Source organism: Nipponia nippon, unplaced genomic scaffold (assembly GCF_047370975.1).
Source record: "Nipponia nippon isolate SJK-2023a ecotype South Korea unplaced genomic scaffold, ASM4737097v1 scaffold_2, whole genome shotgun sequence".
Classification (NCBI taxonomy): Eukaryota; Metazoa; Chordata; class Aves; order Pelecaniformes; family Threskiornithidae; genus Nipponia; species Nipponia nippon.
The window spans coordinates 105675952-105689464 of NW_028262336.1; the positions used below are offsets into that span (position 1 = coordinate 105675952).

Genomic DNA, 13513 nt, shown 5'->3' on the forward strand with positions numbered 1-13513 from the left:
TTTGTGGCTTTGGTGTTTTTGCAACATTGCATACTACATATACTCACAGATGTTTGCCTACTGCACTGTCTTGAGCTCTGGTATGTTGGTAGAGAATGCAGATTTTTCTGTATTCCAGAGCTTTTAATTGCAGTCATTGTAGACTAAGGACCTTATGAATGATTGTGAGGGTAGCTGAATGAGAGACAAAATCATAGTCACTTGTCATGAACAAAGCAGGTAGAGTACTAAATAAAGGATGGGCATTTTCCCTAAAGAATCAGAATTCTGGGATATAGCGGACTAAAGCAAGAAATGTAAATCAAAGGAACTACCACAGAGAGTCACAGGAAAGATAAAAACATCTGTATGGAGATATTCTACAAAAATTCTCCAGTATTTTGAATAATCCTCCTTTGGGAGAAAAGCTTTGGCACAACTGGGGTTCACAATGCATCTAGAATAGTTGCTCCTTTGGAAAAGTTGAACAGTTGATTCTCCCAGCTGTCTGACAGTACCAACAATTACAATGAGCAGGACATGTAGCGAACTACTTAAGAAAAGTTTCTGAAAGGCCAGTTTGCACCAGCAAGTTAGGTAAGAGCAAGAATGTGATCTCTAATGTCCAGCAATTTGAGCTACATGTCAATTGATGCTCTCCTGGACTATGAAATACCATACTGACGTGTTCTGAACTGATGGACCTTTGCACCCACACAGAATCTGAAAGAATTTACAGAAATGAACTTAGCTGAGACATACAAGAGGCAAGCTTGGAGTGAATGCCACAATCAGTGCCCTGAGATCTCTAAATTACAGGACATGGTTCCTTTTTTTGGTTGTGGGTAGACCTTGGGTTGGAAGAAGGTGAGAAAAAAGGGTTCTGTTTTTTTGGAAATAAGGAAGTTAAAGAAAGAAATTGTGTTATTTCTAGGGTCCTTCTCTAGGAACTTGCTTTTTTAACTGCTATTAGTAAAATATACTTTCAGATTCTTAGACAAGTAAGGAAAAAACTTTAGAGAGGAAGGAGGCATTAACTGTGCTGGGAATGTGATCTATACCTAAAAACATGATATAGCAAAGAATAATATCCCCAAAGTATTAAATTTTATCTAACTGACATTTTACAAAAATCAGGAAGAAGCTACAGGTGTGAAGAAATGTAGTTTAAGGGAAGCCTATGAATCAAGCAAGGTAATTTGACAACACTGTAATAAGGTTAGCGCAGTAACTACTGGAAACGTCGTTTAGCATGAAAGCGTGTACGCCTTATGAACCCCTTCAACACTTAAAAAAATTACATAATAATTTTCACTTCTTGTAACAAATGAAAGCGTTATTCCTATTTGATATCACTTCAGTATACTGCTGCAAATCCAGGAACTTAATGAACTCATAAAGATTTACTACATTTATTATTAAGAAGTATAAGGTTATATTACTTTCTTTTGTATGACCAAAAAAACATTTGCAGAAATATTTGTTCAAACAAAATACAGTATTAAGTTTGGAATAAAATACTCCTTGTTTGCACAGGTGGCATGGTTTAATCCCAGCAGGCAACTAAGCCCCACACAGCCGCTCGCTCATTCCCCCCCTGGTGGGATGGGGGAGAGAAGCAGAAGAGTAAAAGTGAGAAAACTCGTGGGCTGAGATAAAGACAGTTTAATAGGTAAAGCAAAAGCCGCATGCACAAGCAAAGCAAAACAGGGAATTCATTCATTACTTCCCATTGGCAGGCAGGTGTTCAGCCATCCTTAGGAAAGCAGGGCTCCATCACTCATAACAGTTACTTGGGAAGACAAATGCCATCACTCTGAATGTCCCCCCCCTTCCTTCTTCTTCCCCCAGCTTATATACTGAGCATGATGTCATATGGTATGGAATAGCCCTTTGGCCAGTCTGGGTCAGCTGTCCTGGCTATGCTCATTCCCAGCTTCTTGTGCACCTCACACAGCGTGGGAAGCTGAAAAGTCCTTGACTAGTGCAAACTCTACTCAGCAAGAACCAAAATATCAGTGTGCTATCAACATTATTCTCATCCTAAATCCAAAACACAGCACTGTACCAGCTACTAAGAAGAAAATTAGCTCTATCCCAGCTGAAACCAGGACAACAGGTGATACACTTCTCTTGACCGACTGAACATTTTTAGTTTCAAGGCAGGTTTTAACCATCAACCATATGCAACAGACTTCCTCTTCTTCAAGTAACCTTGACATATATTTGGCTCTTCACGCTATATACATACCATAAAAGATATTTTCAGCTATCACTGTCATTCGAGTGTTAGCTGTCATCAAATGATTTAGAGCAATCATTTTCAGCACACCCAATTAATATTATTAGAATCTAAATGTTGATTTTTACTTGTTATTTTTAAAAGTTTTTATTTTCAGAGTATATGATACATATTAAAAACCTGAAAGTCTACTTCAGATGATACCGCAAATTTCACAAATCAGAAAAAGAAAATTTGGGAATAATTGATGGTAGAAATTCAGTAGTGTTTAACTAGGGTTAGATTCATTTTCAAGCCTTCTCCACTAGCCAGTTTCTGCAGACTTCTGCAAAGTATGTGTTGTTTTTCTTGACAAAATAATACTATACACAGCCATTCCAAGACACAAGTGACTGTTCATACTAGAGATCCAAGTTTATGCATGCACCATTAATTTGTCCAAACTGTCCCCTAAATGTCACTGGCAAAGAATGAGTAAAAAGCTCAATTTTTGCTTCAGCAGAACTGTTTGAAATCGTGCATTTGAACAGAATTGGTTTATTATGCCTTGTTGAATGTTAATCTGCCTTAACTCAGGTTGTAAACACAAACAATAGATAAGAAAGTGATTCCCCTGGCATTCAGTACACCAAATACAAAATTGCTCTAATCTGGTTATGACCCAAAATCATAAATTTCACATACAAACATGCTTCAGCTATACTTCAAAGAAACAACTTGCATCTTTCAAAAAGCTGTTGGAAATTAAGGTTAGTTAGGATAGTTAAAGAGATATTCTTCTTTTGCTGAAAACGAATCACATAGCTTTACATGATCCTAAGAGGCATATCTACATGCATACATATCTTCCAACTATATCTATCAATTACTTTCTTTTTCCAGTTTTAAGTTTTTTAAGATCAATTATTACCTTATATCCAGGTCCTAACTGATGTATTGCAAAAATCTGTGCTGGGTTGAGTGCTTCAGTGAATACATACACTGCTCCAAGCTGGCCACAGAACACTCTATTAGCATCAGCAGTCTCCGAAGAGCCAAGAAAACATTTATCATAGCTCTGTATTGGAAAGAAGCAATGTTAATGAAGTTTAGTCATACAAACTATACAATGAAATGATATTCATGTACAGCTACTGAAGCAAAAAAAATAAAGGGAGACTGTAATTAAGAAAATAAATCAACCATTTATTACTTCAGTACCCAGTTCCCTGTAGTGAACAACTTCATTTTGTATATCATAGCATTAATTGTTTTACAGGTCAGTACTACAATGTTGTTATGACTGGCTGCTAGGATTTGTTTTTTATTAATTGTTCAACATACAACAGAGAAAATTAGAACAGTACATTCAAGTACCAAATAACCTTCTCTATTGCCTTCTAGGAAATATGAAAGCCTTGAAGTTCGTTGTAATTATAATCAGAACTCCCACTGCTAACACATGCTGAAATGCACTACTCTTTCACTCTTGTGCTAACAGAGCTAAACATCTCTAGCAGAAAAAGAAAAGTATGAATTTTTCTAGTTTGCAACTGGTGCACAGTCTTCCTCTATGATCATGGCCTAAAATGATTTGGTTTGACCTTAAAATCCTCTTGTGTCTTCTTCCACAGTCACAAGAGTTGTTATTTTCCATTCCTCCTTCCAACAACTAGCCCTCTGCACAAAGACTTTCTGCAGTTCTCCATCTGTCCATTTCCTATTGTTTCACATTTAAAGTGGTTTTTTGTGTTGGTTTTTTTTTTTTTTCAATTTAAATTTTGCAAGAATTAGGTTAAGTTCTTCTGGTGCTTCCAAGAAAAAAGGCTTTCAGATGAAACAAAGTTTAGAATTTAACTGTCTAGAATAAATATCTAGGAAACTGGAAAACAAGACGTAGCACAAGAGGACAACAAGGATCAAGCACAACAGGAAGCACAAGGATCTTTGCAAAGCTGTTCTCTCAGCTTCCTTGAGTCACGTGTACTTTATTTCATGGAGACAAGGATCAGGCCTCACTTTTTGAGCTGCACCAGCAAACCAGTACAATCTGCATTAGGAAGCCTGCTTTTTCATCTTGCTCAGCTGCTGAGTTTTACCTAAGAAAAACTTTTGTCAGTCTGGAGAATGGAATGAAATATGGTGAACTGCTACAGCAACAGATCTAGGTGGATAAACTATTAAAAAGGAAAAGGGGACTCCATCTAAAGAGTTAGGAGGAAGTCAAAGATCTGGAGCTCACTTTGCAATGAGGTGATGTAAGAAGTATCCAGGATTTTATCTCTGATTTATCCTTCTTTTGACAAAATACCTCTTCTAATTTTTTTTCCCTTGGAATTTCTAAATTTTTTTATAATTTTCTTGGACAAAACTAAAAAACTTCAGAAAAAACATACATCAAAATTGATTCACAAAGTCATATCCAGGATGCACAGTGCAAAAGATGGGCTATGAGACCACTTTGACTACTGGTAAATCTAATCGTGAAACTTCCTAACAATTTTCAGTTCAGTTTGAGCAACCTGGTTTAGTGGATGGTGTCCCTGACCACGGCAGGGGGATTGGAACTAGATGATCTTTAAGGTCCCTTCCAAGCCAAACCATTCTATGATTCTGATTCATTAAAGTCTTGCTTAGCCTTGAAGGCTTTACTGACACCTGCGCCATTATTGTCAGAAAGTGTTAAGTCAATTCACGTTGAGCAATTTCCATTTTTAATGGTTATTTGAGGAATATATCCAAGTTACTGATGCCACGTTTTTTCCTAGTTTATACTTAAGAAATTCTGAGACATACATTCGTGCCTATTACAAGGGTATTTTCCTGGATTCTTCTAGTTATCATTAATTGTACAACAGCCATTGCAGCTCTCAATTGATTCTGAGTTTTAGATATAATTACATTCTAAGCCTGTTAACCTGTAATTTCCAGTTGTCTCTTTCATTCTTTCCAGATTATGCTTTCCCATTTTCTGGTGCTTCACTCAGGGTTAGGTGTTTCCATTATTTTTAATTGGGCTGACTCCTGATCTTCTGGTAATTTTTATTCACTTCTGTTCCAGATGCCAAACAATCTGTAAACTTGATTGATTCATTGATTCATTGATTGATTTAAAAATCAGCACCCAATAGTCATACCTCATTCAGTCTTCCTCCAACTATCTCACATTTCCACAGTTTTAAACCTGACAGACACCAACTGATCCAGGTTTGTTTGCCTATTTCTGTACAACCCTGTTAGTATGCCATTAATGACCCCAAGATGAGGTGACTGACAGATCTGCTTCATTCAGTGCCTTGGTCCAAATCCTCCTATTTTATTTACATCAAAAATTAAACTCTTGGGACTTATGGATCTTGTTACTTAAGTACATAACTTTATCCTCAATATTCTTGATGCTTATAAACCGTCTTTCAAATGCAGCCCAAGTGCTACTGATGTCATCAACCTGTTGGCTTTTCACCACTTATGTCAACTTTTTAAATCCTTCTACAGTTTCTTTATCTTACAATGGAAATGCAAAGTTCTGTGAAAGATGTCAGGACATCATCAAGTTTATCTTCATCCAGGTATCTGAACAAAAATCTTCCACCAAACCTCAGTGTTGCCATATTCTACACCTTGAAGAGGTGTTTATCTCTCATGTTATTTCCCATAACCAGGGAAAATTCCTAATCTAACAGCTGTAATAGCCAAACTTCCAATTTAACTTCCATGTCAAAGTCTATTTGATCTCTTATAAATAATGAACTCCATAAGGTATAGGGAGCTGATCATGACTACTGACCAACTAGCAATTGCACACATTTGATTTTTTTATACCCTGTCATGCATTTCACTTCGTCTTTTTGTCATAATCTCTAGCTATATTTACTCCTTGGAATATAAACTCAATGAGTTACTTACCACTAGCTACTGTATCTTGTGTAGCACCCTAACACAATGAATCTCAGCATTGCTATGGTTTTTATATTTCATTGAACAGTAATAATGAAGTCGGATCCAAAAATGGCTCTATGGAAACAGTGTATCAGCAGCATTCACAATAGAAACAGCTAAACAAAGAAGTTTACAGTGTCTTCCCCTTTTTCATCCACAGTCATATCTTCCCTCTAACATTCGGGCTGAACATTGTGCAACATTTTAATACATGGAGGTCCCCTCAATAAAATGAAAAATCTTGAAGAAGGTTTGAGTGATTTAGAGTTTTGACACATTTTGCAAATCCCTAGATGAAAACACATCTATTAAGACAACATATATTTGTGAAGAATATGGATGTGAAGCCTTAATGATTACTTCATGTAATATCCTATATCTTGCTGGACATATTATAGAAACAGTTAAGAAGCCAGTGAATTCATAGCTGTGTATAAATAAGAATGAATTAGAAGAAATACAAGAAAAAAAACATTAAAAATTGAAAACAGCATATTTTTTAAACTTTCACCCCTTTTGTTATCTGCATCTTTATTTCAGTGTCTTACAGGGTACATATGAAAATTGTAGACTGAGATGTTCTTCATTTCTTGTTTGGATACAAGAGGTAAATGTCAGATATCAAAAAAAATGTCATAAAAGTATGAGAGAATTGTAATGCAAGATCAATCTGGGAAAAAATGAAATAAAATAATTTCACAGTCTCTACCAAGACAAAACCTATGCTTAAAAAAAAAAACACAACCAAACAAATTCAACTCAGTCCCTTAATCTTAAACTCAATAACGCAAATCTAATGAATGTTTTATTAATCTAGAAAAAAAAATTAGTCATAATGCATTTTGTTCAGTGGTAGCTTTGACACAGTAAGTAACTGAAAAATCTTGTTTTCATTATATTTAGTGCTTTAAACACTACATCTCAATTATCTTACAAAGTTCTTGTATAAGAAATTACTGAAAAGAGTAAGATGCACTTAGTCATCAATATGCAGCTTCTTTCCCTTTCTCAATTTTCACTACCTGTTTTCACAACCTGTACTGTTAAATCTATCACTATAATCTACATAAATAGTTAGGCACAATATATGATGTAAAGAAAGAAGAATGACTGACTGACTTGCATAGTTTTTTCTTTTTCCCCAAAGCTATTATGGTAAGGTATTTTTTTTCATCTTGCGGGAGACTAAAATTATATCCAAGTGGAAGGGTATAAAGGTAGAAGTTAATAAATAAGGTGGATAATTGCTCAAGACTGTTCAAGAGAATACTTTTAACAACTCAACCTTCATATGAAACAAGAAAGTTCTAATACAGTTAAAACAAGAGCTTCTCTTCTAGCTAATGTATAATAGCACTAAGGAGCCTATGTACGCACTCCCCTATTTTCCTTTCTATGCTTTTTACACAGTTGCATTCATACATCTTTCCTGAATTTCTTCTACTTTCTATTCTGTTTCCTACTTCTGATATAACAGATTTTTGTTATTAAAAAATAGGGAGCTAATGATAACTAGTGTATTTCATATCTTGGTCTATTCTCCAGCAGACAAAGTAAAACCTTAGCAGAAACTTAAAAGACCTATATCAAAACATCTAAAGTTTGGTAAACCAATCCCACCTTAAGAAAAGACTGTACTTCTGTACTTTGCATGCGAAAGTAGAAAGGAAGAAATACTGTGAAGAAAATATGAAGAGAAGGAGCAGCTTTTCCTGCTAAGCATTTATCATTAAGGATTACAGATCCCCACACCATATAACTAGTAACTCAGCCCAGATCCTCTGAGACCTCAGCTGACTTTTCAATCATCACATTCTCACCTATCACAAAAATGTTTGTATTACCAAGGAGAAACCATGCTTTGCAAAAACTGAAAGGCTTGCCTTTTCTTGCAAGTAGAAATGCTACCAAGAAAACAATGATGATCAGAAGCTTTGGCAAGCAGAGCCCTCCTACTTTAATTAACATGCAATATTTAAACTCCCCCTTTCAAATCCAACTTTGCCTCTAGAATTTAGCAAAAGACAGCTAATTTCCTTAAGTACAAAAGAGCTTCCTTATCCTTTACAGGCAATCAGAAACAACTGAGAATTATATTATAAATAAGAAGTAACAAAAGTGCAGCAAGCTGATGAATCAAGCACCTCTGAAAATCTAGCATAGCTTTAGCTGAAGGCAAAGCACAAGAGAATCATTTGTCTGCCTTCCCCATCCAAAACTTTGGGCCAGAAAGAGTGTCTATTTTCTGCATCATTAGGCGTAGACTCTCAAACCTTCCAAAGTAGAAGGTACAAAAAGAGAGCACAGACAAAAAAAAAAATTTGTCACTTATATAGATTTCATTAAAAGGGTTTAAATACGAAAAAAATATGAAAACAGCTGCATTTCCTGTAAGAATACACTGTTAATTTGAACTCAGTCCAATTATACAGGTATACATGCAATCTTCTCCAGGTAAAAATGACTGGTTTCTGCCTGTGGGACAAGCAGATGCAAGATCACTCTGTCTTTGCTCTGAGCTGACTAATGCTTTGCAACTGTACATCTCTCAATATCTTTCAACTGGTTTGGATGGCCAATAATGGAGGACATCAATCTGTAAAAGTTTACTAACCAAGAAAATCGCTCAGTATTTCAGGGATGAAATTTTGTAGCAGTTAATTTGTACTTGCTACAATATTAATTAAATATAAATACCATAAGACTTAGCACAGCATTTTTAATATTTATCAACTGCCTATTTACTAATGTCAAGTCAAACAATAAAAGGCAAAATATATTTGTCACTGGGAGACAGATGTAAGACTTCAGACTTTGCTTAATACTATAAATCTCTTGACACTTCTCCATGCTTCTGTTTTCTAGCTTTTACTTTTTGTCTATCTATCTATCTATCTTGTTGGTTTAAAACTGTAAACTCTGCACAGAAGAAATTATTTCTTACTATATTTACACAGTGCTTAAAACAATATGACTCTGATCAGAGTTCAGGCTACTCAGTTCTACTGCAATTAAAAAAACTACTTAAAATTTAACGTTCAGTAACACAAGAAGCACAGAAATCTTTTCACCATGAACAAATATCTTCTCCTGAATCCAACACAGAACTCAATGATGTGATACAAAAATGAGTACTTTTGTATACATTGGCAGTATACATAGTCCTTTGGTAGAATGAATCAGTTTTTCTTAAGGACTTTTCTCAAGCTAAATCTGTAAAATCTGTAACTCGACCACATTTTCCTATGGAAAAAGCTTTTAGTCATTGTTATCAGTGTCCTCTATATGGTATCACATATTAAAAATATTAGCTATAACAGTCTCTCCAAACAAAATCTCTGAAAATTTCATTAAAATAGCTATGCAAAATACAGACAAAAAAAGTCCCAATATTCTAAAAAATATTAATACATAAAATCAATAATACTATATTTTATTAAGTACATAACTAAGAAAAATAGATTAAAGGAGAAATTTAAAAGAAGATTGAAAATTTGCAAAGATCTAGAGAAAATATAGTACTTTATTTTCTTTTTCAATTTACTTTAAAATGAAAAGCTATGAGAAAGGAAAAAAATAAAATCTTACATCATTGGTGTTAACATGCCAGGCCATGTCACCATAGGATACCAGCTGACCATTCACGTAACATCGTATTTCACTGTTTCTCCATCGATTATAGATGTGTACAATGCTTATCATGTACCACTGCAAAGACATGGAAAATCAGTATATAGTGGCAGTTTTTGTGGTATAAAACATAAAGTTAATGAACGGCATCAAAATAAGTGATCAGTCTCGTCAAGTTATACAAACAGATGAATCCTTGCAAACTAGTAAAATTAGAAGCCAAGTCGGTGGAACTTCAAGTCCAGTCAGTAGCACCGTGACTAAATGTAATGATATACCTACCTGCATCCCTTTATGGGATTAGAGCCAAAAATGCATACAAACATTTAAAAAGCTGAATACACTTACATTTCTGAGTGTGTCATTTAATTTAAACACTATACGTTGTACCACAAAACACAACTGAGTTCTGATGGGAAATCCAGTTCTCTGTGCACTTACCTTAACAAATTTCTATTGCATGTCTCTGCCTTTTCAACATAGGTCTCTGTCAGAAATTATTAAATAAAAGGAAAAAATTCACAACAGCAAATTTTACAGCCCAGTTTAAGATGTCATCCTGATTGTTTTATATGATTTTCTTCTATTCTTTACCATTCCACCAATTCTGGGGCAACTGTCATATTATTAAAAATGAATTATATAATCAAACAGAGAAAGCATCACAGTAAAAATGCTTCCAAGTACAACTATGGTGATCTTTCAAATAATCTGTTCAACAGAAATAATTATGTCCGTGATGAAGAAAGAAGAAAGAAAGAAGAAAGGTTTTCAAGAAGAAAACCTTAAGTTTCCTTTAAAACCAAACTTTTAAACTCATCTAAGGCTAGGAATGGAAATTTAATCTTTAAGATCTGCAAATCAATTCATACTTAACTATAACGTGTGTCTGTATTATTTCAAAATATATACAAACCAGACAAAAATAGATATACTGGAGAAAGTCCAGAAAGGGCCACAAAGATGATTAAGTGGTTGAAGCCTCTGATGAGGACAGGCTGAGATATGAGCTTGGAGAAGAGAAGGCTCAGGGGGATCTTATCCATGTGTATAAATACTTGATGGGCAGGGGATAAAGAAGATTGAGCCAGAGATTTCTCACTAGTATCCAGTGACAGGGCAAGAGGCAATGGGCACAAACTGAAATATAGGAAACTCCATTTAAACATATGTAAGAAGGGTGGCAGTAAGCAGTACGGATAGTCAAACACTAGCACAGGTTGCTCAGAGAAACTGTGGAGTCTCCTTGCTTGGAGACATTAAAAACCTGACCGGACAACATCCAGAGCAACCTGATCTAGGTGTCCTTTCTTTGAACAGGGGGTGAGACTAGGCTGTCTCAACATGTCCCTTTCCAGTCTTATTGATTCTGTGAAAAAGTCAGCTCATCTGCCTCAAAAACACCATTCCATATTTTAATAATTTGGAATAATAATTTACAATTTACTTGTCTTCCCTTTCTTGGTATCTGTTTCAATTATTATCTTTTGATTTCTATGTGCAGCTAAGTCTCTTTTTTTTCAAAGCAGAGAACTTCTGCATCCCTTGGGGCATAATTTTAATAAGTCACTTGGTGACTCTCTCCCTGAGCTGGGGTAAGTAGATACAGAGCCTACTAGACAAAAATCTGCCTCGGTATCAGAGAAAATGAAAGCAAAAAGTTTCCACATGTTGATTTTGAAATCAGACAGCGCACAGAATTAAAAATTAAAAAAGTATGTAGCAAAAAATATTTTCATAGAATCATAGAATCATTAAGGTTGGAAAAGACCCTTAAGATCATCGAGTCCAACCATTAACCTAGCACTGCCAAGTCCACCACTAAACCATGTCCTCGAGCACCATGTCTAGCCGTCTTTTAAATACCTCCAGGGATGAAGACTCAACCACTTCCCTGGGCAGCCTGTTCCAGTGCCTGACTGCCCTTTCAGTGAAGAAGTTTCTCCTAATATCCAACCTAAACTTCTCCTGGCGCAGCTTGAGGCCATTTCCTCTCATCCTATTCGTTGTTACTAGGGAGAAGAGACTGACCCCCACCTCGCTACAACCTCCTTTCAGGGAGTTGTAGAGTGCGACAAGGTCTCCCCTCAGTCTCCTCTTCTCCAGGCTAAACAACACCAGCTCCCTCAGCCGCTGCTCAGAAGACTTGTGCTCCAGACCCTTCACCAGCTTCGTTGCCCTTCTCTGGACATGCTCCAGCACCTCAATGTCTTTCTTGTAGTGAGGGGCCCAAAACTGAACACAGTACTCGAGGTGCGGCCTCACCAGTGCCGAGTACAGGGGCACTATCCCCTCCCTGGTCCTGCTGGCCACACTATTCCTGATACAAGAGAGGATGCCATTGGTCTTCTTGGCCACCTGGGCACACTGCTGGCTCATGTTCAGCCAGCTGTCAACCAACACCCCCAGGTCCTTTTCTGCAGGGCAGCTTTCCAGCCACTCCTCCCCCAGCCTGTAGGGTTGCATGGGGTTGTTGTGACCGAAGTGCAGGACCTGGCACTTAGCCTTGTTGAATCTCATACAGTTGGCCCCTGCCCAATGATCCAGCCTGTGCAGGTCCCTCTGTAGGGCCTTCCTACACTCCAGCAGATCGACACTTCCACCCAGCTTGGTGTTGTCTGCAAACTTACTGAGGGTGCACTCAATCCCCTCATCCAGATCATCAATGAAGATATTCAACAGGACCGGCCCCAACGCTGAGCCCTGGGGAACACCACTTGTGACCGGCCACCAACTGGATTTGACTCCATTCACCATTTTGACAATAATCATTGCAGTAGTCCTCAAATTGAGCTGTATTCTGTTACATATCTACAATATCTATATATATTAGAATGCACATATTTTTCCACATCTGTTTCCAGGTCTTTAAAAATATTTTTTCATTTTTCCCTCCTTAAAACCTACAATTAACAGAAGGGGGAAAAAAACCCTACTCATCATACAACAGTACATAAGCGTATCTCACTTCTTGCATATCCAAGTAAAGAGATTTATTGGGCAATAATAGATTAAGGATGTACTGCTACAGCTTTGGCTGCTGAAGTCACATGTGGCCAGTCTAATTTTTCTTTTTTTCAAGCAACCATGAACAAAGTATTTTTTCTAGGCCACCAGCCCCCGCCAAAAAAATCAAAAAAACTCCCCACAACTCAATAAGCAAATGTTGTTCCCCATTTTGTAGGCAGATTCTATTTCAGAAAGGAACACCCACCATAAATTCAACAAAATATTCATAACTCAAAGTCTAGAAGCTTAACTGGTAACTATGCTAATCAGAAACTAAGTGCAAACCACATGACTAGAGCTCTGCTTTTAACACTTCTTTTCCAAAGCTTCCACACCACCTAACATAAATCTCTTAGAAGAAAAATTCCCTTGTCCTCTTTCCTTCAAAGGTTAATTTACCAATAATCTCCACTAACTGAGGATGATTTAAAAAACTTTCACCCCAACGGCAGGTGTTCTTTGCAATAGCACTATTCAAAGTTGTATCTTTTATAGCTATTTACTCATATTTCCAGTTCTGACACTTTTGTAGCAGAAACCAGCTGACAATCATAAACCCCAAGTTTTATCCATTTATCTTCTATCTGTGCTTTTTCTTTTACAGTGCTTTAAGAGCATTTCTGACAACATATCAGTTTGTAAGGCTCTCCCTGTGTGTAGCTTAAGCTTAACAGATGACTCATTCATTTAGAAATAAATAGTTCGTTACTCTTGTTGAAACACTGACCACAGAGC

General features: G+C 36.5%; 1 protein-coding gene across 7 annotated transcripts in view; it reads right to left on the reverse strand.

Moving 5' to 3' along the window:
- Window positions 1-13513, reverse strand: part of NBEA (neurobeachin) — a 513742-nt gene that overhangs the window by 386049 nt on the left and 114180 nt on the right. For all 7 annotated transcript variants that reach the window (XM_087756962.1, XM_087756961.1, XM_087756957.1 and 4 more), the window contains exons 7-8: window positions 9728-9847; window positions 3132-3278 (exon numbers count right to left, since the gene is read on the reverse strand). In XM_087756962.1, coding sequence (XP_087613088.1) covers window positions 3132-3278; window positions 9728-9847 — 267 coding nt within the window. The remainder of the gene's footprint in view (window positions 1-3131; window positions 3279-9727; window positions 9848-13513) is intronic.